General features: G+C 44.6%; 2 protein-coding genes across 7 annotated transcripts in view; both read left to right on the top strand.

Moving 5' to 3' along the window:
* The first annotated feature begins 248 nt into the window (after window positions 1-248).
* On the top strand, window positions 249-11784 carry lonrf2 (LON peptidase N-terminal domain and ring finger 2). Its single transcript, XM_080498744.1, has 12 exons — window positions 249-1753; window positions 4796-4914; window positions 5029-5151; window positions 5272-5427; window positions 7211-7397; window positions 7521-7620; window positions 7911-8025; window positions 8525-8646; window positions 8737-8923; window positions 9006-9140; window positions 9242-9391; window positions 10111-11784. Exons 1-12 carry the CDS (start codon window positions 1018-1020, stop codon window positions 10267-10269), a joined length of 2289 nt encoding a protein of 762 aa, XP_080354870.1. The 5' UTR covers window positions 249-1017; the 3' UTR covers window positions 10270-11784.
* Window positions 11785-15102: 3318 nt separating this feature from the next.
* Window positions 15103-26223, top strand: part of LOC308131278 (mitogen-activated protein kinase kinase kinase kinase 4-like) — a 77662-nt gene continuing 66541 nt past the window's right edge. For all 6 annotated transcript variants that reach the window (XM_080497950.1, XM_080497945.1, XM_080497948.1 and 3 more), the window contains exons 1-2: window positions 15103-15399; window positions 15642-15707. In XM_080497950.1, the coding sequence (XP_080354076.1) occupies window positions 15343-15399; window positions 15642-15707 (123 nt within the window). In that variant the 5' untranslated portion in view covers window positions 15103-15342. The remainder of the gene's footprint in view (window positions 15400-15641; window positions 15708-26223) is intronic.

Below are 26223 nucleotides of genomic sequence, written 5' to 3' on the forward strand. Positions count from 1 at the left end.
TTACGGCTCCCAGTTGTTATATTACATGCGGACCGTTATAAAACAGATTTTAAAAGTTGGGGGTTTTTTGTTTTTTTTCTTCCTGCGAGCCTACGGACTCATTCACTGCGGTCGGCGAGGTTATACAACATCGCCGCGTTATATAAGTGAGCCACATTGTCGGCCAATAGGAAGCCGCCCTGCGCGTCACGTGACGCCCGAACAGCCCCCGAAGAAGGAGCCGAATGCTAGCTGGCTAGCCACGAAGATGGACTCACTCGGCGGCGGTGTTTTTTATCGGCGGTTTCTCGTCTCCCCGGAGGAGAGCGTGACTTCGGGACGGGTGGAGCGCTCGACCGCACGAGTTGTCTAGCTCGGAACGTGTTCGTTTATTTTTCGTTCGCGTTTAGTTTATTCTCTTTATTTATTTGTTTTTTCTGTGAAATCGCGGCGGTCGACGAGCGGGTCAGCCAGCAGCTGTAAGCTAGCTCTCTCTGGGAAAAGAAAAACATCCAGCGGCGGGGACGGAAAAACAAAAACAAACACTTTTAAGTTGTCTTTTGCATTTGAGTTCGTCAAAATCTGAAAAAAAACGGAACTTTTACGAACTGGTAGCCTTATGTACGTTCCCTTAAAGTTGTAATTTGTCGGGTTGTTGATACGTTTCGACCGGGTGGACATTAAGCTCCTTACTTAGCTAAGCTCGAAGGAGGATTTCTCGCGACTGTTAGAATTTAAAAATAGGACGTTTTTGTTTTTATATATACGTTTCGGTTGATATTCAAGCGGAGGACCATCCTTGTTGTGTTGTTGTTGGGGGGGAAAAGACGCGTGGGCTCGGTCGGTAAAGAACTCCCGACTCCGCCCGCTCCCACGTTGCTCCCGAGGGGGAGGTTTTGGGGATGTCACCGAGGCGCCGGGAACCGGCTTCCAATGGCCGCCACTGAGACCGGGTCTGATTCGGTTCGGGCAGGAGGTGGGGAGGTCGTATGAGCTGTGATCGCGGGTAGTTTTGTGTTGCAAAAACAATCGCGAAGCATGGAGACCGCAGTGAGGTCGCACCAGGGCGAGCTCTTCGTCCACCCGCTCTCCAACCCGGGAGCAGCGGGCATCTGCCCCGAGATGCTGGAGGTGGCCGAGGAGGCCAGCCGGGCGGGGGACTACAGCCTGGCGGTGGAGATCTACAGCTCCCAGCTGGCCGACCTCCAGCAGCCGGACCGCGGCTTGTGTCTGCGCAAGGCGGACTCTCTGGCCCGCGCCGGGCGCATCTCCGAGGCGCTGGACTCGTACTGCTCCGCCGCCAGCTTGGCCAAGCTGCGGCCGGAGGAGCTGCCCCTCCTGGTGGAGACCATCGCCCGGACTCTGCGGGAGAAGGAGCTGGGCATCCCCGCTGCTGTTAATGGACACTGTACAAGCAGCAGCAGCAGCAACGGGGAAGAGGGGAGTCAAAGCGGCGAGGGCGAGGAGGATGAAGCCCTGGACCTGTTCTCGTGCTGCCTCTGCAGGTGTCTCCTCCACGAGCCCACCACACTGGAGTGTGGACACACTTTCTGCAGGAACTGCATAGAGGCCGACTCGGTGAAAGATTGTATGCAATGCAAGGAGAAGCTGAGCAGCAGCGGCCACCGGCTCAACGTGGTGCTCAGCGGCCTGCTGGATAAACTGTTCGCCACTGAGAGCAAAGCCAGGAAGTCGTGGATCGAAGGGGAGGTGTTGTGGAAGAAGGAGAACCTGTCGGGTGCCTTGGAGAAGTACAACGCAGCGGTGGATCTCGGTGAGCCTCACGTTTACATTGGGGACAAAAAACCCTATTTTAATGTTTATCTTTTTCTGTGTAAAGTGAAGCGACACAAGGTGCAGCTGACCTACTTTTTTTTGTTGCTTCTCGGTGTCACCAGCAGGGGGCTTCACCCCCCCCCCCACCATTTCCTCTTTGCATAAAGCCGTGCGTTACATGACGCCAGGCCTCCGTCGTTACTTAAGTGGCACACATCTCGGCTTCCTCTGCCACATTTCGCATTTTTTATCTAAATATACTCTGCAGTGTTTTGAGGTCTTTTATTAGCTCTTCACAGGGAGGCTGCATATAAAGACACCCAGTGGCTGGCTGGGTTACATTATATATATATATAACCTCGTTCGTGTCCTTGATATTACTGTTTCATAAGCTGGATTGGATAACGGTTAGAGGGGAGATTTGGTCTTTTACCAGCAGGCGACAACGCTTCAGTGTGTTTCACCTGTCCTAATTCTATTGGGCCAAAAACCCTGTTATGTGGACGCGTGATGTAAAAATAATGCCAGCAGGCTTCGTTAATTCTAGGCCAGGGGAAGTTTGATGTTGCATAGTCTGCCCTCGAAGAAAGTTACTTAACCCCTCCTCCTCCTCCCCGTCCTCCCACATCTGGCCTATTTTTCAGTGCCCCATTAGTTCACATAAAGGTAATTCACATTCAGTTTTGATCCCATTAATCAACTGTAGCCCAAACAATGGCTTTCAGGCCAAAGATGCAAGTGGAACCGTTTCAGATGTTTTGCTCCCCCCAGATCAATATTGACTCCAGCCTTCTGTCTGGCGGCCGTCTCCTGGATGAGACGAGGACGGAGCGTGTTCACAGCTTTGTCTCTGCCAGTCGGTGTTTTCCCAACAGAGACAGCAGGAGTCCCTTCTGCTGTCTGGGATGTAGGATGAGTGTACCCACTGCCTCTGTCAATGTATGCTCATCATCCAACCGCTGCCTTTTCCTCATCATATTTCCCTTTTTTTAGTTTAGTTTTTGTTTTGTTTTTTCCCTGAAGGAATATCAGGGACAAGTGACTCAAAGTTTATTTAATTAGGTAATATGCAAACTTGCACAAGTGATCTTGTCGGGAAGTAGAAGAAGGCATCCTGTCACCTTTCTCCACTTCCTAGTTTCCCACCGGGATTTCTACAGTCTTTCTCGTCTATCGATCAGCTCTAATGTAGGTCATCCCACACATCCGACTGGATCAACCTCATTATTGTTTGCGAGTCAGAACTCAGACTTCTGATCACAATGTTCCAACTCTCGTGTCGCTTTAATGCCCTTCTGTTGAGACGTGGTTCAGCCTCGCGGTGTAGACAAACAGGAAGGGAGAAACGAAGACCATCGGAACATCTGTATCGTCCGTAAAGCATTAAAATGACAAACGCATTACACGCACTCATGTTCATTGACCCCCCCCCCCCCCCCACCGTCCATACAGCATTGAGGTCTTGCCTAAAGAGCAGACAAGACACTGAACGGCCATTGTTTTTCACGCTGTCCCACTATTCCCAGTGTCTCGTATCGGTTCCATCCCATAAGGTCCACGTCAGCTCCTCTTTCTCCAAACTCAATAAACTGCATTCATGTGGACGGGGGTCGTTTTGTGGATCAGGTCTTCTGGACGTAGACGGGGAGAGAACAGAAGTTATTTTTTTATTTTCATAGGTAGTTTTTTTTTTTTTTTTGAGAATGAGATTGAAATTTCATGAAGCATGTCGGGTTTCTATCACAAGTTATGTAGGTTAATCCTCTTTGTGACTCGAAGCCTTGTTTTGATTTGGAATTCCGCTATTTTCATTGCAGCATGATATTATAATTTAAACAAAACGGGAAAGAAGATGGTTAAAACTGAACTTTACAGTCAAATTATCTTGCGTCATAATGGGAAGATGTTTCACTTCCACTTCAAATGTTTCCATCTGCTAAGTTTGGTTTATGACGGGGGTGTCGACGGTATTTAATTTCAGGACTGGATTGGCTGAAGTGGGCTGGATCTGTAAAATAGCACCATATTAACCTTTGAATTTAAACTTTTTAAAGTTTTTCTCATTTGTGGCGCCGAGTGTTTTTCTATTTTCGCAAAACTTAAACTATTATTACCGAAAATGACAGATTTTTTTAATAAAAACCTTCTCGTGCAAAATATGGTGACACGTTTGACATCCCTGATGTTATTTGACTATAAAGCCGTATGAATCCAGAATTCTAGAACAGTTTGAAACGGGTCTCATGCAACCTGGGTGACTAGAAATGCTGACATTTTATGAATGAGCCTGTGTTTCTGCATCGTCACTTAATGTTTCTATGAAATCCACCAGGGCCTCACGTAGGCGTCTCGTTGGTTCTTGTTTGTTTGTGATGGTGTTTCACCTTGAGCTCAGCCTGTTCCCCCAAATAACCACACTGTGTCTTCACTGATTGTTCTCAACTCGGTAAATGCAAAAACATTTTTTTTTTTTTTTTTAAACCTGATTATCGTCACTGTTTAATTTGGTACCTGGCATGAGGACGTGATAATTACAAGAGTTGATTTGAAACTTGTGCAATCGATGATGTATTTAAAAAAAAAAAAAAATCTATTGTGAATCTTTGTTAAAAAATGTTGGTTTATTTATGAGCTTCAGAAACTTTAGCTTCAAAATAATCACTATTTTATTATTTTCCAAACCAAAAAAACCCCTTTTTTTGGTCTTAATTTTCCACGGATCTGTACCTTATCTCACTGGCATTTCTTTTTTTTTTCTTGGTGTGCCAGATGTCCAGCCGAGTGCATTATGTGACGATTATACAACCGTGAGCGACACAATGAGCCGTGCCTTTTTTCTTTTTTTTTACAGACTAATAATTTTCCACTTACATGACTGACACAGTGTTGCCACACAGGTTACATGATCTCCCGTACATGGAAGTTATGCCACGTTACATTGTTGTCCTACTTCCAACAGACCCAGAAAAAAAAAAAAAAATCTACTTGAGAGTTTGACCCTGACTGTGGTTTATTTTTTTGTTGTCTTTGCGGTGTGCAGTGCCCTCTGCTGGCAGGCTGCTGTATCAACGGGCTGAGCTGCACATGGAGATGAGGAACTTCAGCCAGGCGGTGCAGGACGCCAACAGCCTGTGTCGGGTGAAGCCTCTCTGGGCGAAGGTGAGTCAGGCTCAATGAGTCAAAGCTCCAGAGGAGGCTTTTTTTTTGGTTGTTTTTTTTTTTCCTCCTGTGTGAAATCAAACGCTGACTCCTCGCTGTCGCTTTTTATTTCAGGCTCACTGTCTGAAAGCCGAAGCGCTGACTCGGGCGGGGCAGAACGACGAGGCCCTGCAGGAGTTCTTGTTGTGTGTGGCGCTGAAGCCCGAATGGACCAAAGTCAAACTGGAGGCACAGAAGGTAAGAGAGTCCCCGGAACGAATAGCACGGCGCTGTTGTGTAAAGAGGTTCAAATTTATTTTGGTCGTCTTTCTGACTTGTGTGTTGATTGTTTTTTTTTTCTTCCTTGTCTTCCTTCAGGTCCTCAGTGAGCTTTTCTCCTCCGTGTTCGAGAACCAAGACCTGCAAACTCCGCTGCACCCCCTGCAGGGAGGGGGCGCCACCCGCCTCATCAAACCCGCCGCCTTGCTCCGAACTCTGAGGCCTCTCACGCAGAAGCCCGGCTCGTCCTCGCAGGTCACTACACACACGCGCACACACACACACACACACTGAAATAGAGCTGGACCAAGTTCAGGCTGTGCTTCCTTAAATACTTGTGCACAGAAAACACCAGAGATGTCTTAATAAGAAAATAAAAAAATAAAAAAACACATCTTCATCGCCTTAAACTCATGTCGCTCTTTTTTTTTTTTTTATCAAAATATTTTTTCAATCATATATAGAATATTTAAAAATGACACTGTCAACATGATTTTCACTACATGTTCACCTCCAGATGGACGATTTTAGCAGAAGTGACGACGAATAACCTGAGAAAAGTAAATCTTTTTGGTTTAAAAAAAAAAAAAATGCCACTAAAGAAGAAATGACTGTGGAATAAAAGCCCATATAACCACATCTGATTCCAACATTCTTTGTCCTATAATGTTTCAAAGAAAATTAAAGAAACAAAGGTCGTTTTCACATGGAAAGGATCGCTTAACATGTATTTTGATTCATACGTTCAATTTACAGCTATTTATTTTTTGTACATGTTAAATTAGAAGCAGTAATTCTCATTCATAATTCACTATAATGTGGACCTCTGGTAGACACTTTTTCTCTGGAGATCATTGGTCTGGAGAAAAAGAAAAGATTCACTGCTGATTTAAAAACATTTTCTTTCCTATTTCAAATCCCTGTAATAGAATAAATCACATTTAATTGTCCTCTGAGTGAAGACGGCTTCGCCTGCTCGTACACTCATTATCACCTAAATCATTCCCTCTTTAGTAAATATTTGCTGGGATCATTGGCTGCTTATTGTTTTATATGATAACTGATGTGTTTGTGGCCATTTTCAAAGATGCCAGACGTTTGATTTCCATTTGTATTTCTGTGGACGACAGTTAAAGGTCTTTACCTCGTCTGTGTGATTCGGGAGCTCAATCCTCCTGTTGGCCTTTCGCTTTAATGTCACGCCATTTGACAATTAGACGCTTTCACTTAAGGGCTCATTTGTGTCGGGGTAATTGATCACATGTTGCCGTGTGGCCACAGAACTTTGTTCTCCACAAACAAGGATCGATCAGGAAAACAAAACACTTTCTCTAAAAGTTCTCCGGCCGGTTTTCAACCTGTGTCTGCGACCTGCTTCTCCCTGAAGCTGTCACAAGATATCATAGATACAGTCTGTCGTTTAATTTTCCACATGGGACTTCTTTTTCAAAAGCACGTTTATCTTCTGGCTTAAAACCTCTTTAAAAAAGTGGGGTAGAATAGCTAAAATGACTAAAATTGCAATAAAAATAGCCTGAAATGGGTAAAATTGCAAACATACTGAATAGTGAAAAAGTAAAAACGGTCAAAAGAGCTATAATTGCAATTAATTGATAACTTGAAGTGGTTAGAATTGCTAAACCAACTAAATGTGTCAATGCAGTACAAAAAATAAATAAAAAGACAAGATGGTCAAAGTGGCTGTAAAAGAAAAACTGGAGAAAAAAAAACTTGAGTCAAAATGTTTTAAACAGCCAGAGAATATAAAACTTCTCAAATTGCCAAAACAGGTGAAGCAGCTTAAACTGTTGTTTTAAATTTTTTTATTTTAGGTTACTTTTTCAAGCTACGTTCTATTTTAAAAAAAGGCGATGGAGGAAAAAAATGAACACAAGTAAAATGGCTAAAAGCATCAACGCAGCCAAAAGAGGGGAAAATTATTCTAATATCAACGTCTGAATCGACTGAATTCACCGAAAATGAAGCTAAAACTTCCTAAAAAACCAAAACAAATGTGTGCTGTTCAACTGTCCCCCAGGACTCTGAGATCAGCGTGGACGAGTCGTCCTCCAGACTCTCGGACTCGGCCTCGGAGGACGGCGGCACCAAGACCCTGGCCACCGTCCTGGCTGCGCTGCCGGCACCCACTAGTGGCCTTAAGAGGAAGTACAGCAGCGACGGCGCCCCGGCGACGTTCAGCCCTCCGTCCAAACTCCACCGAGCCGGTAAGGAAGTCCCAACCTGCATCTCTTCTGAACAACTCGCAGATTATGATGGGAGTTGCATTTTATGGAACGTGATCTCAAGAAGCACTTTTAAAATTATTTTATTATTTTTAAATCCCGCAGACGAGACGGGCAGCGCTCAGCCGGCTGCTGTCTCCGGGGGACGCGTGTTTTCTGCCGACCTGTTGGACAGCGGAGACATGGAGTGTTCACTCTGCATGAGGTAGGCACACACACACACACACACACACACACACACACACACACACACTCTGCTGGATTTGTATCATACATGTGAAAAACTGGCCTGAAAGTAATCGAATCAAGACTTTTGAGTTGATATTAATTAAATAACATAGACAATGTAATCAGACTGAAGAATAGACGGCTTTTCTGCCCGGCAACTAAAAAACCCCCTCTAGTTTTAATGAATGTGAGTCGCCTCAAACGCCACCAGTCGTCATGTTGTGCACCCTTTGGTTGACGACGGCCATTTTTTCCTCCTTCGTCCAGGTTGTTCTACGAGCCGGTGGCGACGCCCTGCGGTCACACGTTCTGCCTCAAGTGTCTGGAGCGCTGCCTGGACCACAACTCCAACTGCCCGCTGTGCAAGGAGAACCTGGCGGAGGTACGAGGCGCCGCCGTCCACAGATCAGACCATCAGACGCTTTTAGTGGCTTTTTTTTTTTTTTTTTAGCTTCTTTCTTTTCCTGAATTATTTGGAAAATGTAAATTCATTATAGGACTGAATCCCGAATTAAAGTGGACGTTTACTGTTATCGTGAGTGAGCTTAGATTATATATCCTTTAATCTGCCGCCATAACGACTTACAGGAGTGGCGAGGAAAATATATGAAAATACACACATTATAAAGTGGTGCAGATTTACCCAACATGACACACGAATACCCGAAATAGAACCTTGTACTAGCTAGTAGTATTTATTATAACACATATGTACATAAGAGCTCATAATTATGACGGTAGATACAAAACAATTAAAAAATTTTTTTACCTAATTATGCCGCAAAAACTGCAAAATCATATTTTTTGGCTCCATATTTGAGCTGCAACGTTCAAATAGTCGAGGTCGTTGAGTAAAACGCTGCCCGTCTGTCGTGTTGCAGTACCTGGCCACCAGGGGCTACAACAAGACCCTGCTGATGGAGGAGGTGCTGCAGCGTTACCTGGGAGACGAGCTGGCGGAGAGGAAGAAGATCCACGAAGAGGAGATGAAGGAGCTCTCCAAGTGAGTCTTCCTCACGGCGCGCCGGCTCGCCGCTAACGCTAAACGTCCGCTAACCGCCCGCTAACCACGCCCTTTTCCCCCCCTCTTCAGCCTGAACCAGGAAGTGCCCATCTTCGTGTGCACCATGGCCTTCCCCACCATCCCCTGCCCGCTGCACGTGTTCGAGCCGCGCTACCGCCTCATGATCCGCCGCTCCATGGAGACGGGCACCAAGCAGTTCGGCATGTGCATCGCCGACGAGCTGAAGGGCTTCGCGGACTTCGGCTGCATGCTGCAGGTGAGCCGCGGCCCCAACAGCTCGAAGGGACGGGGAGGGGGTGGTTGTGTGTCTCAGCGTTAACGCGGTTCAACCGTTTCAGGTGCGAGACGTGAAGTTCTTCCCCGACGGGCGCTCGGTGGTCGACACCATCGGCGTGTCGCGGTTCAAAGTCCTGAGCCACGGCCAGCGGGACGGATACAACACGGCCAAGATCGAGTACCTGGAGGACCGCAAGGTGAGGGCCGGCTGGACGCCCCGCCGCAAAGGCAGGAACTTCAAGCAACTACAAAGAAACGAAACTGAAAACTTGTCTTTGCTCATCCGACCGTGGATCAGGTGGAGGGCGAGGAGCTGGCGGAGCTCCTGAAGCTGCACGACTCGGTGTACGAGCAGGCCAACAACTGGTTCACCTCCCTGAAGGACAACATGACGAGCCAGATCCTGAGCCACTTCGGACACCTGCCCAGCAAAGACCCCGACCCGCAGGTGAGGAGGCGAGGCGGCGGCGCATAGAAATATAGGAAATGAGTTCAGATTTAAAGGTTCACGGAGTCGAGGTTTACTCACGTTCGCACAATTTCTTAGAAGTTTCATTGATTTGAGCACTAGATGGCAGCAGAGTCGCCGACGTTCCCGGTTTAAACGACCAAAACTCGGCAGTGAAAAGTGATATTCATCTGCTCCGTCACCATTTCCAGCTCGGATCGAGTTTCTGACATTTAAAATTGAAATAAAAAGATGGAGACGACACAACAGCAGCTCCAGCATTAATAAGAAACTGAATTAAAAAAAAAAATGCAGATAAAAAAGGAACTTTTTTGCAGCAACGTAACAGTAAAGATGAATTCCGTCATTTCAGAATGTTTTCTGCAGCAGAAGTAATAAACGTTTCAGTCCAAACTGATAAATCTGAACCGTTTAACCCTTTAATTACAGTGACGGCTCATTTAAAGTAAAGCTGGAAGTTGAAGGTTAAAATGAGGCTTCTTTCTCACTATAACATCAACACACAGTTTTGTTTTCCGTCTACATGACGCTAGAGACGCACCGACGCCCCTTCTTAAAGGGCCGGTACGATTATCGTACATCAAACGTTATCGACACTTTTAGTCGCTAAAAGTTCTTCTCGTCGAATCACAAGTTGAAAAGCCGCCGCAGTTTTGAAATTCGCGGTTTCCTAAAGTGTCCCCGTCCGTCCCCCTCAGGCCAGCCCCAGCGGTCCCGCCTGGTCATGGTGGCTGCTCGCCGTGCTGCCGCTGGAGAACCGGGCCCAGCTCACCATCCTGGCCATGACGTCGCTGAGAGACCGGCTCATCGCCATCCGGCGGGTCCTGATCTTCGTCACCCGCAAGAGGCCGCGGTGATGTCTCCTCCTCCTCCTCCTCGTCCTCCTCCTCCTCCTCCTCAGAGCCTCATGAAGTCATTCCTGTCAGGCGGGTCGAGGTCCGGCTTCGTCCCGCCACCAACCCTTTCATGTGAAAGTCGGCTTCGATGTAGGAAGGAACCAAAAAAACTGAGCAGATCACTTCCCACCGGGACAACAGGTGGAGAAAACAAACGCCCCCCCCCCCCCCCCTAAAAAAAACAAGAAAACCTGGCATGATGGCGACGTGCCAGTGAATGTATGAGCCCGGCTGCCGTTTCTCTTTCCGTCACATTGAACAAATCAGATGTTTGTGCTCCAGCAGCTGCTTCTCTACAATGATCAAAAAAAAAAAAAAAAAGAATCATCTTGGTAGAGAAACTTCCAGAAGCTGCGCTGACGATGCCCGTATTACCGCTTTGCACCACCAGATGGTAGCGGGGAGCAGCTGAACAGTGGCATTACAGCCTCGACATTTTTTTTTTTTTTTTTTTGTAATAGAAATCAACCGTGTGATTTAAGAATCAAACATGAGCCGGGCTCCTGATTGCTCATAGGGGAAAAAAAAACAAAACAAAAAAAATAAAAAAGAGAGAGAATAATAAATAGGAAAAATGCAAATTCTCTTGAGATCCTGCGGATGTGGACGTTCGCCGGGACGGAACTCGACTTTTAGCCGTTCAAACCGTCTTCGTTTTGTTTTTTTGTTTTTTTCCGTTTTTCTCTCTGCGAATCCTTCCGCACGTGTCTGGTGAACTCTCTTCATTCTGCGTGATTTACATGTATATCAATGTATTTCTGAGGCCTTTTTCAATGTTTTATTTAAGGAGCGTTTGGGCTCCCGTCCACTTCTCCCCTCCCCCTGCGGCCACATTTACATGCACACTGAAGCAATATCCGTGCTGTGGACTTTTCTTACCGACATTTTCTTTTATTCGTTTGTTTTCTTCTTCACACTGTTAACTACCCTTCTGCCACAATTGTTCTTTTTTTCACAAGCAGGAGTTAATTTGCACGAAACTGCTGCTGCATTCTAACTCAAATTCTCATCAATTGGGATTAATAAGGTTTCTTTGTTTTATTTTGAAAGGGGGGGGGTTTAGGTGCGTCTTGGATCACTGCAATAAGTTCTTCCAGCACTTTGATCGACTGAGTGTAGCATCGACACACGAGGAATAAAAAAAAAAACGTAAATCTGAGCTCAAACCTCTGAAACTGTTGGTTCCTAAGAAAATCCCAGCACTTTAAAAAAAAAAAGGTTTCAAATCGGATCGTTCAGATCGGTTTGTTCTCGTGGCACGGCGGGGGTTCGGCCTGCGTCGTCGGTGTGCACGTAAATGACCCCGCCTCTGTAGAATTCTGTCCTTCCAGATGTTTGTGACTCGTCCACAGTCGCTCCCGCGAGCTCCGTGTCCGAGCGTGTTCACAACGTGCTGCATTTTTTTCCCTCATATATTTGTAAAGGGAGCTCTTGTACCTATTTTTTATTGCGAATAAAAATGAAAAACACATTCAACTTCCTGTCTCGGGAGAGTTTTTTTGTTTTTTCTCCCTCCCCCATGTTCTTTTAAAGGTGTGAAACTGCTTTTCTTTTTAAAAAGTGTGAAATAAAGTAAAAAAATATATAGATGGAGGAAAAACTGACATTTTATTGTGACATACTTTTTTTTTTTCAAATATGTTTATTGATTTTTAATAATACATGCATCCACACACACACACACACACTTAGTGAAATTTGCACACAAAAATAAATTTTAAATAGACCGTTGTACAGTACAACACAATGGTTTGGATACAGAAATATTGAGGAAAAACAAGAAACATCAACTAAAAACAAAACTATTGTGACATACTTTATTTTCACCAAAGCTGGAAAGAGACTGCTTCGTATTTTTACACATTGTAAAAGCAAACTAACTCACATTTTAGTAATTGTGGCAAAGCTGCGAATATCTGTGATGAAGAAAAAAGAGTTCCAGCCGGACAAGAAAAAGAATCCTATTTTATCTTCATGCTGCTTTTTATTTATTTTATTTTTATTGGACAACAGTATTCTGAAAAATAAAGTGTCTGTGGTACTGTAGCAGTATTCTGTTGTCATACACTGACATCTAGTGGTCACAGGTGGTACGGACTGCTATATTTATATATCTATGATTAGTCAAACAACTAAAAATAGTCATTTATAGTCCAGAATGAAGAAAGCAGAAAAAAAACATTAATCCAGAACATACAGCACTTTATAGCAGCTTTAAAGAGTTCAGACTTCTTATAAACATGAACTTCTTTCAGGTTTTTTTCAGTTATTTCTTTTTCTCCGTTCATGTACAATAAAAACACCAATTCTGGGAAACGGGTTTAAAATGTAGAAAGATTAATTTGTTCAAAAACCCACCTGGAGAGCCCTGCTGAAATATTTATCAGTGTTTCCATATGTCAGGCTCTAATTATCCTGCATCGTCACTGAGGGAGACGAGAGTCAAACAAACAAACAAACAAACAAACAAGGCGGATAAGCCAAAAAAACCTGGAGGACAAGAAAGGTAAACAGGAAGAACTCATTTAATGTTTGTTCATTAAATATCTATCCATCTATCTATCTATAGATCTACAGATCTATGTATATAGATATATCTGTAGATATCTATATATATATCCATCGATCTATAGACAGATAGAAGAAATAAAAACAGAAAATATGTAGTTAATTCCATACTATATTTTATGTGTGTATAAAATAAATATGGAAGCTCCACATGAATCCCTTCAAGCTCCTCTGCTGGGTTAATTTGCTCGTAGATTGAAGATCAGGATTATTCATTTATTCCTGTTTCAAATCCAGCTCAGTGGCTGACGGTGCTGCAGCGCCCTCTGTTGGATGGTCGAGGACCTGCAGATATACAATTACATAAATAAAACATATTAATATCTCCAGTGGAAATAATAAAAACAACAACAAGAACAGAAAAACACCTTTTAAAAGGTTTATTTGATGAGAATCACTCTCGGTGCTTCTCTCTTTGAACTGCATGGTCAGGCGCATTCATCGGTCGTCGCCTGCAGGGGGCGCCAGAGAAACACTTATCCAGGCAGGAGTCCCTTCCACCATTATTTCCTATAAAGAAATCCTGTCAAAAAAGAATTCACTTCAGTCTAAATCTAATATACATCTCATCAAAAAAAAAAAATCATTAACTTACTGTATGCGTTTTAAAATATGCTTATGAACTTATGAACTACTTATGAACTATAACAGCAGGTCATCAATTAGGATTTTACCAGACATTTTAACACCACAGCTGATGGAAACTGGGGAGATCAATGTTATAACTAATGCTGGGGAACAATTAAATAAACATAATTGATTTTGACTATAATTAAAATCTCATTTGCTTGATTCATACGAGTAACAACATTGTTCAACTCAAACTGTTGAATAAATAAGTCGATTCAAACGGGCTTAGTCAGTTTTTTATTATTTCTAATGTTGACATTGTTGTGTGATTGTAATACTTTTTCAGCGCTTCTTTTTCAATTTTTTTTTTTACGACTACATATAACTATGTGCTTCTATGTATCACATTTGTGTGTGGTGATGCATGTAATCAGAGGATATATCTATAATTAACGTTGCATATTTATCATATATTTATCATATGTCAAGCAAATCTGTCTTTGTACATTATTTTACAACAACCTGCACTTATCCAAAGTGCTTTACAAAAAAATGGGACAGAGTTTCTATTTGTCTTCTGCGTGTAAAACGTGGTCATTTGGTTTGTTTACAGACGTGCGTCACACAGAAATACCACTGATGACCTATGGAGGCAGTGGTGAGCAGTGTAGCTAATAAATAAAGACAACAAATGATCCCCCCCAAAGACCTCATTTTAAATACTACTCGTCACACAAATCCTCAGTTTAAGAGTTCCGGAACGGTTTCATCGGATTACAAATGTTGTCCCACATGAAAACAACAGCCTGCACTGCCCCCTACTGGAGGGATTGACTAACAACCCCACCAACAAACAAACGCAACGTTTGAAAACACAAAAAAGGGTCTTAAGACACAAAACTTTGGAAAAAATAAATAAAAAATACACATTGTACGTCACATTTACACAACATTTCAAATTAAAATGCATATATATGCGTGTGTGTGTGTGTGCGTGTGTGTATGTCTATATACAGTATATATCTATATCTATATATGTATGTATGTATGTATGTATGTATGCGTGTGTGTGTATATATATGTATGTATGTATGTGTATATATATATAATATAAAATGTCACCTTATAATTATTGTAAAATCAGGTGATTTTACATTATATATTTTATTTTTACATATGTATGTATGTATGTATGTATGTGTGTATATATGTATGTGAATTTCTCTTGGAGATCATTAAAGTATCTATCTATCTATGTGTGTGTATGTATGTGTGTGTATATATATATATATAAAATATAAAATATAAAATATAAAATATAAAATCACCTGATTTTACAGTAATTATAGGGTGACTGTCGGCACCTGGTTCTTTCGAGGGGGACAAATGTAAAATCCATCCACGGACCCTGAAAAATCTCGGTTCGGCCCTGCTCATTAAGGCGCTGGGAAAGTGGGCGGGGCCTCAGGAGGGAGAGAGAGAGAGAGAGAGAGAGAGAGAGAGAGAGAGAGAGAGAGAGAGAGAGAGAGAGAGAGAGAGAGAGAGAGAGAGAGAGAGAGAGAGAGAGAGCGAGAGAGGCAACGAGGGCGTGCGGTGGGCGTGGCCTGCAGCGGGCAGCAGGGCAGCGGCGGCGCTCCGGCAGTCGTTCGGTATGTAGCAGCGGCGGCGGAGCGTCTGTCTGCCAGCAACGGAAGAGCGGAAAGATAAATAAAAAAATAATAATAATAAAAAATAAAAAAAACGCGCATTGGACACAACATAGCAGCGGCGGGATTACAAGTGGAGCCACACGAGGATGAGACACGCGTCGTCCGCCTGATCGAGACCGACAACGCGCCGTTTCCCCGCTGATTTATCGCCGTTTTTTCCAGGCAAAAAAAAAAAAAAAAAAAAAAAATGGCGAACGATTCCCCGGCCAAAAGTCTGGTGGATATAGACCTGGCATCCCTCCGGGTGAGTGCGCGTCTCGTTCACACTGCCGCTGTGCACAAACGAGAAATAAACCTTGATAAAGAGCAGGACTGTTGTTGACACAACCCTGCGGTTTGTCTTTCTTTGTCCATGTTATCCGCCGGCAGGGGCCGGCCGGGCGCAGCCGGCTCTCATATCGAGCGAACCCGATCAGAACCACTGTTAAGGGGATCAATTGATCCTTTTTTTTTTAAAATTTGTTTGTTTCTTTTCTTTTAATCCAGGATCCTGCTGGGATTTTCGAGCTGGTGGAAGTGGTCGGGAATGGCACCTATGGACAAGTCTACAAGGTTGGTTTTGAGCCTCCCGTCTCCTTGTGGGGATTTGGATGATTTGAAAGACATAAACTGGGTGGAAACAGGAGCACAAACGTGCATCTGTGTGGTTTCTTTTTTATTTTTTTCCTCCTTTCTGACGGCCTCAGGTAGACGTTTTAGTCCAGCAGCCCTGGATTATCTGTCTGATAGCGGTTTGGCCTCTATAAGCTGCACATCCATTCACTATTATTATTATTATTTTTTTTATTGCAGCGATGCAAACATCATTCTAAGACACCTATTTTGGTCCCTAAGTCCCTCCTCCTCCTCTCCTCCTCCTCTCCTCTCCTCCTCATCCACACCCTGGTGAAATATTCCCTGCACCGTGCAGCCGTCGCTCCCACGGCGGGGTTAAAAACCCAATCCCTGCATGACAGGCTTCTCCTCCACGCTGACCGACTTGTGCGCCATTGGGTGGGCGGTGTTTCATTGCGCATTTGTGCACACCATTGCCCAGCAGGCCTTTCGCTGGAGTGGCTGTGTGCTGCATTAATAGGGATAGGCCTGTTCATCACACACACACACATTACACACACACACACACACACACACATCCACAGTGGTGTAACAGGCCCACATGATGGGGAGACGGAGACCCGGCGCTTGTGCATCCTCGATTCCCACCTCCGTCTTCCTGCTCGTTGCCTGGTAGAAATGAGAGCAGGGAGAAATCTGCCGGCGCTTCGGTTCCAGAGTGACATTATGGTGTGTTTTCACCAGGAACAAAATGTGCGTCTCTATTGGAAAGTGTGTGTGTGTGTGTTGTGTTGTGTGTGTGTGTGTGGTTGTGCACCATGCATTAACAACTGTGATGGAACTTGGCTGGGAAATAGACCCTCCTGTGTGTTTTTCGGCCTCTTTTGCTGCATTGTGGCAATGAAACGAAGCCAAATAAAGCCCCCCCCCCCCCCTCTGGAACCAATCCATGTGAATCTCAATGAGGAAACCTGGAGTCTGAAGTGTGCGGCGGATCCGACTCCCATCATCCCGAGCTTTACTTTGCGAGCGACGAGCAGTTTTGTCGCCGCGCCGTCCAGCTTATCGTTGCGTTTCTGCTCAATGTCTTGAGAATTCCTGCCGTGTCGTTGGACACGTTTCCTCCACGGTTGTGAAGCGTTTGAGCAATGGAGCATCATTCATTTGCATACTTTGTTTAAACTGCTACTTTGGGCATTATTAGTTGCATAATCTGCAATCTGTGCACCTGTTTCACGTGTCGTATTTAATTTTGTTGTAAATGTGATTTAATATAATCGCAATTCCCATTGTTGAGACACGTGATGGAACGTTACGTATGAGTAACGAGTGACTATTTCATCATCGGCAACTTGAAGTGGTCGTATTAGGCAAGATTCACGTTTTAATAAACCTGGAACGACGCCCCAGGAGTGAAGAAAGAGTGTCCTCTCTCTCTCCCTGGCTTGTTTCAGTTGTTAAAAAGTGTGTTGCTCCAACCAGCCAATCAGAAATCAAACCCTATATAGTGTCATCGGGGGTTTAGCCAATCACAATCAAGGTAGGCTCCTCCGCCTTTGACTCCTCCCACAATCAGGCAGCTCTGCTCTGGCACATGGCGCCACGAGAGGAAGTACTTCCTCCATCTTCCCGTAGATGGGCGTGTGTGGGCGGAGCCAGTCCAGCTCACACAAGACGCAGCAGATTCTGAATGCGGCTCCTTTGATCCAATAATCTAATGGAGGGAAAATTAAAGGAATAGCTGGATTTGACGGCAATAAGCTTTGAAAGTGTTAAAAAGCTGGATAATATAACCTTTTTTTTAAAAAGGAGTAACGGGGACTTGAGTTGTAGCAGTAGCGGTATTTCCGCCGTCTTCACGGGAAACCGAATCGGGAGCATTTTCAACAAACCCGAACCCCCAAGACGCGGCAAAAGTTTCGTGTTTTTCGCCGTGGAAGTCGACGTGTTCGTACGTCGGCACGCGCTCGTGTATTTTTAACTGCCGTCGACATGAAATTTTTGCCGCGGCTCCGAGGCGGACGGTCGCTCGTTGTAAACAGTACAGAAAATAACTTGACGGGCTGTTATGCAGCCCTTCAGGAAATTACAGAGTGTACATGAAGAGCCATTTTGGGCCTTAAAGGAGAGCCTGTGAATGCACAGCTGAGGGGCGGGGGGGGGGTGTGTGTGGGGGGGTGTGGGGGGGTAGGTTGGTGGTGGCGGCGTTACTTATCTCAGCGGCTGCCGCAAATTAGCCAGCATGAAGCTTCATTGATGAAAATTATACACATCAGAGCCATGAAGGCTTTGCGTAACGTAGTGATTTTTTTTTTTCTGGGGGGGGGGGGGGGGTGCTCACGGCTAATGGCTCCGCCCTCATTTCACACGTGTGCGCCGCCAACCGGATCTGTGGGTTCAACCCAAAGCCGTCCAGCGGCGCCGAGACCTGCGTCACTTTGAATCAGGTTTTTCCCTCACGGTGGACGATGACCCCCCCCTCCAACCCCTCCCCCTCCCCCCCCAGGCCAGCCCGTGTCAAAGCCACACTGTACGCCATGTGATCGCGCCTCATAATCAAACACTGGCCACTTTTTTTCCGTAGGAAAAACAAAGCGCACTTAAAATTTAGCCTCAGATCTCCTTCATCCGCGCCGTTTATGTTTTGTAGACGGACGGATGGCGGCGGCGGCGGTAAACGTTTGATTACGGCCGGGGACAAAGCGGTTGTGGAAATGCTCAGATGCGCCGGAACACAAATTAACCTTGACATTTTGAGTTTAGTTCCTCGGGAGCCGGTGAATCATAAAACCACGTGGGGCCGGACGGCCTGAGTGCAGATGAACCTTTTCTTCCCTCGTCTGACCCAAAAACCTGCGTGTGTGTGTGTGCGTGCGTGCGTGTGTGTGTTCCACCCTCTTTGAAACCATAGCGGCATCGACACTCGTCGACTCCGTCACAGAGACCAAAACTGTTGGACTCCTCGGGGTTTTAATGCTGAGCTTGCAGTTGTTGGTCACTCGGGGCCCGTCGTCACGACGACGTTCCAACTGGAAACGCGTTTACATGGCAACGTTTTGAAAGCGGTGTCCATTTCCGCGCAAACGCTGAAGGCGAGGGTTGCGATCGGCGATTGTTTTGCTAATCAATTAATATTTTGAGTTTTTAATTTTTTAATGACTATTCAATCCATTTTTTTTAATTTAATTTTTAAAGGAGTCATATAATCCAGCGTTTCACCACTCTCACATCGGTCTCGTTGAGCCCGAAATCCATGATTTCCTCCATTTGAATATTGGACTCATAGGAGCTACATTCAGAATCTGCTGTGTCGGCGTGAGCTGGACTGGCTCCGCCCACACACGCCCATCTATGGGACGAGGCGGAGCAACCACTTTAAAAATCTGCATTGCGGAGACCAGAATGTTAAATCTCAACAAGGTTTTCCATTCCTCTTTAACGCTACTCGTTCACGACGTGGTTCTGGTCGGTTGCGACGTTTTAAAGCTGCGAATAAGAGAAATAAAAAGTCGATTCTAGGTTTTCGAGGCTCGTTTCAGGGCTGAGCCTATAGTGCGGTAGAGTTTTGGGGTGGTGGGGGTTGGGAATACATGCGTACCTTGTTTTAACACCCGTGTTTGACATCTACGACATCCAGAATGTCTCCTGGACCAAACGCTGCTCTTTTTATTTCTTTTTTAATTTCTCCGGCTGATTTCAGAACGAGGGTTAGGGGGGGGTTTGTTGACGGTTTGAGGTTCGGGGAAACGTCGGGCGGTGGAGGCGTGGAGCCCCCTATTCGCCACACAAAATTGTGTGTGAGCGTTAGACCCACACGTGCACTTGATTTGCCGCGATTGGCCGGGATTTCCAGGCGAACCAATGGCTGCGGAGAGAGAGAGAGAGTGGGGGGGGGGCTGACGGAGCGCTGCAGCTGTGTGCGCCGGCAACAGCTGTTGGGAGAGGAAAATACGGAGCGGAGGAGAGGATCTGGAGGGGGGGAGGGAGGGAGGGGGGGGGGAATAACCCTTGAAATGACAGGTTTTATAAGCACAACCCACGATACCACGAGTCAGTGAACGTAACGGACTCTAAACACGCTGGATTCTGGTTGTTTGAAGGAAACGAGTTAAGAAAAATTTCAACACGGGCCGAAGAGATCAATTAAAATAAGCATAGTGATCAGCAGTGGAGCATAAAGAGGTCACAGTGGGGGGGCGAGGAAAAATGAGGTTGAGGGATTTCTTTCTTTCTTTTCTTTTCTTTTTTTTTTTTTTTAAACTCTGAGGTAAGACCACACTCGGCATGTGGGAGTGGGAATCCCCCCCCCCCCCCCTCTCTCAGAGGAAATGGTTTAACCCGTTAATGACTTGCTGAGTTTAAGACTCTCTTGTTGGGGGAAGGGGGGGGGGTTTAATGGTTCCAGGCCCTTGTGAGACACGCCGCACTCCAGTCCATAAAAGTCTTCGTCACACGTGTTTCCAGCCTCAAACGGACTCGAAAGTTTCGAAGTTTGAAAAGGAGTTGGGGTTGGAGGATGTTTGTGAGGAAGCAGTGAAACGGGGGGAGGGGGGGGGGGGGGTTTGAAGTTGGGCGATCGTCGGATAAGAAAGCCTCGGCGGTTTACCCGTCGCTATGGGATGAATTCACACGAAATGTCTCAGTAGGTTGGGGGCGGGGGGTAAAAAAAGAAATGACAACGTGGCGGAAAAAGCGCCGATATTAAGAAATAAAACGGTGCTAATGTTGTTTATTCCGTGCGATATCAGCAAAACATGGACTCGCAGTAAATAAAGGGTGTCGACTGGTAAAATAGTGCCACGATAACCTTTAAAGGGAAAGTTTACGTGATAAAAATCTCTATTTTTTTCACAAAACCAAAGGATTATTACAGGATATGACCACAGTCTCAACAGGAAGTCTATTTTAATGAAACCTTCTGGTGCAAAATAAAGTTAAATGTCCCCAAAAAACTGCTATAGCTGTTGCGTTATGCATGTTTTAAAATTTTTTAATTTAGGCTTTGAGGCGAACGCCGGCATTAAAAAAATAAGTCAGAGTCGGAGCGTTTTCAAGAAAAAGTTCCACCTTTTTGTAGTCGTTTAAAAAAAAAAAAAGTTGCGTATTTAAGCGTTGTTTACAACCAACCAACCAACCAAACAATTGTTTTTTGTTTTTTTCCCCAATTTGTTGATTCCAGCTTCATTTTCGTGAACGTCTTGTTGGAGCCTCGTGTAACAACGACCCGGATTGATTCAAATAAACTCCAGTAAAACCTGAAATATAATCGAACTGGTCAATAATGTAAAATATATTTAACAAAAATGTAATTGTGATCATGGTATGTTTAATGCTTTTACATTATTTTGTACTGATGATTGAAGAGATTGATTTTATTTATTATTTTTTAGAGAACAGATTATAAATGGCTTGGGCAACATCAATCATACTTAAATACCATAAACTGTAAAAAGACAAACAGTCCAAACTTTTAGAACTCATGCATTATTCAAAATGAAGTAGTTCAAGTCCCAACTTTAACTCTTTGATTCTCTTTATGATGTAATAACATTATTGCACGATAAGGAAAAACCTATTTTTGCTGGTCCCGTAATGTAATATTAAAATGTTTTTTTTTAAGTTTTGGACTCCGTGTTTTGTTACGTTATTGACCAGTTATTACATTTCAGGTTTTATTACATCATATTTCGGGTTCTGACAAGGCCTGCTATGATCAATAATTTGATTATTATACAATAATTTTGATTTGTTGTTGGATTAATCCATCGGTCTAATATAGTTACATTTTCTTCAATGAGTGATGAGAGCAAAGGCTCCAAGAACCAAGTGTATATCAATCGTTTTATTTTTCCCACACGTCTCAGATATTGCTTTGATTTATAGCTTTGATTCCATCACGGTGGGGGAGGGATGGGGGTGGGGGAAGGGGAGGGGGGGGGGGGTATAGTTACGTGGAGGAACTGTGCAAAAGCCGTCCGACGGAATAGACTCACGCAACGCCGCCTCGCCGACCTTCCGGCTATTCAGACCGGGAATGTTGGTCGTGTCTGCCGTGACCTTTCACAGCGCAGGATGTAAAGCAACAAACGGCGGCGGAGCAAAAGAACTTCTTTTTTTTTTTTCCGACTCCGCGGCTGTCCGAGCGGCACGTTATCTACCGCGACCTTTTTGCAAACGGGAGCGGCGGGGGCTCCCGACGCCGTCAGCGGCAACAGGAAGTTGACTTAAGTTGACTTTAAGTATCGATAATGAACTCCTCAACTCTTGATTACAAATATTTGGGGATTTTTGGTGTATATTCTAAATACTGCACACAGAATGATTAAGAAATATCTGTAAATATTTAGAATGTTGAACATTATGTAATAGACGGATGGAAGACAGACAGATATAAGAGGGATCTTCTCTTCGGCGCCTTTTTATTCAAAATGTGTTGAATTGGAAGTTGTGTTGCCAAGAGTATAAAAGTTTTTATTTAAAATGTAAACATTTTTAATTTTTAATTCTTAATTTTATGATTTATTTTTATTATTATACTTTATTTTAATATTATATTTCATTGCCAAGAATATAAAAAAAAAATATTAAAAAATTTGACATTTTGAATTTTTTATTTAAAAGTTTTAAATTTTAAATTTTAAATTATTAATTTTATGTTTTATTTGTATTTTCATATTTTATTTGTATTATTATATTTTATTTTAAAATTATATTTAATTTGATTTTATTTCATTTCATGAGGCGGTTGCAGCGTCTCAGCGTAAATGATATCAAAGTAGAATCCTAAACACTTAAATGCCGATGCTAATATCTTCATCATTTGAGTTAAAATTTGCTCCAGGTTCAAAACGTTCTTGTAGAAACCCAGTAGAAAACCTAATTCAGATCATTGTCTATGTTCTAGGTTCGTTTGGCTTTACTTGATTTAAGATTTGAGCTTTTCAAGGTGAATATTTCCATTCTCAGAAAATTAAACCCCACAAATAGTTTGATTGTTTTGTTTTCTCCCCCCCTCCCTCCTTCTTTTGCTGCACGCTGGCGACATCCTTTCCGTACTGTTGTTAATGAGTCCGTCAGCGGTGACCATGTCCGCCCCGCCGGCTATCGCTGATCTAAAAATAAGACGCAAGGCGGTATGTGGGTCATGTTCCTTGATGCTCACTGGGTGGACTGATGCTCGCTGACCGCTGCTGGTGATCCTCCGCCCAAACCTTCACACGTCACGTCTCCCAGGTTTTGGCCTCAAATTTCCAGCCACGTTTCTTGTCGCCGATTCGACCCGTCGGGGAATCTAATGTGTTTCACATCGCCTGTACAACACCTGAGCAGAAACCTTAGAAAATATATCGACAATACAATATATATAGATTGCGATCGTGACGTGAAGATCCAAGATCCAAGTGCTCGTTTCTCCACTATTATGTAAGGTCGACAGACTGCGAGTTATTATGTTGGGGAAGAAAAAAAGAACTGGAAGCAGACAGTTAATTTCACGTCTGCGTGACAAATGAATCAATTATTTCTTTCATTGTTGGTCGGCGCCTGGTGATTCAGTGTTCGGAACGGAGAGAGACTGTTGCTGGAACGACATCACGCCTTTTGACAGTGAGCAGCTAGAAACTGATTTAGTGAGGAAGTTTAAACCACGATGGGGTTTGAACAAGAAAAAAAGGGATGTTTTGAAGAAGACAATGCAGAAAAAAGCAGTAGAACGAAGTCAGATGCTCCCGAACATCCTTGCTCTTTGACCCTGGTCAGGTTCTGCTGGGGGGGGGGGTGAGGAATAGGAGGAGGAGGAGGAAGGGGTTTGATCGAAGGCACCACAGTGACTAATCCGTCTGCATGAGATGGCACATGTTGGGAGGAATTAAGGTCAGGGTCGATCAGGATTATTAACTTATTCTCTGCTCCTAATTAAGTCCTCCTTATAAAAAAAAAATCCCCATTTATACATTTTGTTTTTAATGTAAAAATAGCCTCTTATTTTCCAAGTCGGCGTCTTTGTTTATGACTGTATTTCTGACATCTACCTGTCAGATTTTGAGCTGCAGCCTCAGGATGTCGGTGAATTATGAGGCGTCGTGAGAGGACAGATGGAAATGTGTCCCATTTGACACGTCGCTGTGAAAGAAACAAAAACAAAAAAAATCCCACCCTATTGGAGAAGGCACCTCTTTGGGTTCGGCGTTGCGTAAGCGGCTGCAGCGTTAACGTGGCGCGGTGACGGGATGCGTGCAGACAGACGGCTCGGGGAGGGCGAGGACCGGAACCACCTCGCTTCGCCGAGTGTTGGACTCAGTTGTGAGCGATGCTTCTGTAACTGCCAATTAATGCGCCGTCGAGGGAGCGGGCGGCTCTGCGGCGAGTCTCGCCCAACGTCGGAAATCTGCGATATTCCAGCAAGCTGGCCCCGGAAACTTTGGATCGCGTTTGTTAAATAAGTCGTATTATTTATTATTATTGCTTTTCCTTGACTTTCCCTACATTAGAATATTGAATCATAGGAGCTACATTCAGAATCTGCTGTGTCTTGTGCGAGCTGGACTGGCTCCGCCCACACATGCCCATCTATGGGAAGAGGAGGAAGTACTTCCTCTCGTGGTGCCATGTGCCTGAGCAGAGCTGCCTGATTGTGGGAGGAGTCAAAGGGGGAGGAGCCTACCTTGATTGTGATTGGCTAAACCCACGATGACACTATATAGGGTTTCATTTCTGATTGGCTGGTTGGAGCAACACACTTTTTAACAACTGAAACAAGCCAGGGAGAGAGAGGACACACTTTCTTCACTTCTGGGACGATTATTACTGTTGGTTAGTGAATTTTACACAATATGACTCTTTTAAGTCGGCAATTTTTGGGACGTCTGATAAAAGACGACCAATCGTGATGATACATTTGATCATCGCATAAAATCTCTGGTTTTATTTCGTTCGCCGTGAGAGTTTACTGTTACGAGCTACAGTTATAAAAATAAACCCCATTAGAAAATAAGCAGACAATGACTGACAATCAAAGCGACGCCACCAAACAATAGTTAGCAGTTTCCCATAGAGGAAAGAAAAGACCACTTCTACATTGCCCATGTACTTTCACACAAAGCGTTTCCCCCGTGTATAAATGCTAGTAGAACAATGTTTCTATTCTTTGTTCTCTTCTCTTATTTTAGTTTTTTTTTGGGTGGGGGGGGCGACCTGATCTCAACTGCAGTTGGGTCGATGGAGGGATTCACCTTCCAAAGGCCAAGGTTGTTTCAAATGGTTCGATTTTACAGCACCAATTACGACAAACCTCTCTCTCTCTCTTGCTCTCTCTTGCTCTCTCTCTCTTCCTCTCCATTGTTGACAATGGAGAGGAAGAAAGAAAGAAAGAAGAAAAAAAGCTCCCTTTAGAACAAAAAAACAAACCTTATTGGCTCCAGATGGCGAGGTGGCAGCTTTCCGCTGCACCGGTTGGCGTGAGAGGATTATACAGGCTGTATCATTTCACCAGTGTTATATGTTGACAAGTCCACGCTTGAGTTCTGTGAGCACGGCGTCGATCCGCCGGTGAATGGACTACCCCCCCCCCCGACTGAACCACTGGAACCAAGACGTATGGCCACGTCCACTCGACCCGATCCAATTGCTTCGAGACGCTTCCCGTCTCTGGACACATGAGAAAACGACCCGTCGTCTCGAGATGTCGTTCCGATACGCGGAGGCGGCTCGCCGAACGGCGCGATTTCGCGGATTTGAAGCCACAATCATAGAAATGTGTCAATATCGACCCGTTTCTGATCGAAATGGATGAAATCTGTGACGGGAAGCGACGCTGTGTCGGATGCAGCCTGGAGCTGAACGGCGCCCGTCAGACATGTTTGTAGGGTAAGAGAGGAGTCGTGGGTGAGTTCCTCTCTGAGAACTCGGAGGGAAGTGATTTTGCAGTTTATTAGGCCGATTATTTCCCGTGTTCTGAATAGGAGGCCCCTTTGTGTTGCCCCCCCCCCCTCCCGGCGGTCACGTCAACGAGCAGACGTGCACATAAAACACAATAATCCGCCTTCATTAGACCCACATAATTAACTACCATTTCCACGTAAAGCGTATGAGCTCAGCTGATGGTTTTACAGGTTGTCGGCGGCACACCGGCTTGTTTTCCGTCGGAATGCGTCGGGCTCTCGGAAGCACAGATTCGGGATGTTTCTGTTTCGATTAGGCGCAATTCGATTAAGACGAAATGATCACCGGCATGCTGTGAGTCATCAACGTCCTGAGGCCTTTACCTGACTGTGCTTAGCGAGCAGTCAAATGCTTTGAATGAATTACGCTTGTGCATTTCTCTGGTGGCGTGATTATATGCTAGTTTGTTTTTTTGTTTTTTTCAAAGACAGCTGACAGGCGAATTTGTGGTTATTTTCTATATGAAAGGACCGACTGGTTTTATGGTTCCAATTCGTTGGCCGGCGGCTGCAGGGCAGTTTGACATTGGGCTGAAACATCAGCTGCCACGCGGCCCATCGGTCTACAGCGCCGC

This window comes from Blennius ocellaris (assembly GCF_963422515.1).
Source record: "Blennius ocellaris genome assembly, chromosome: 6".
NCBI classification, from domain to species: domain Eukaryota; kingdom Metazoa; phylum Chordata; class Actinopteri; order Blenniiformes; family Blenniidae; genus Blennius; species Blennius ocellaris.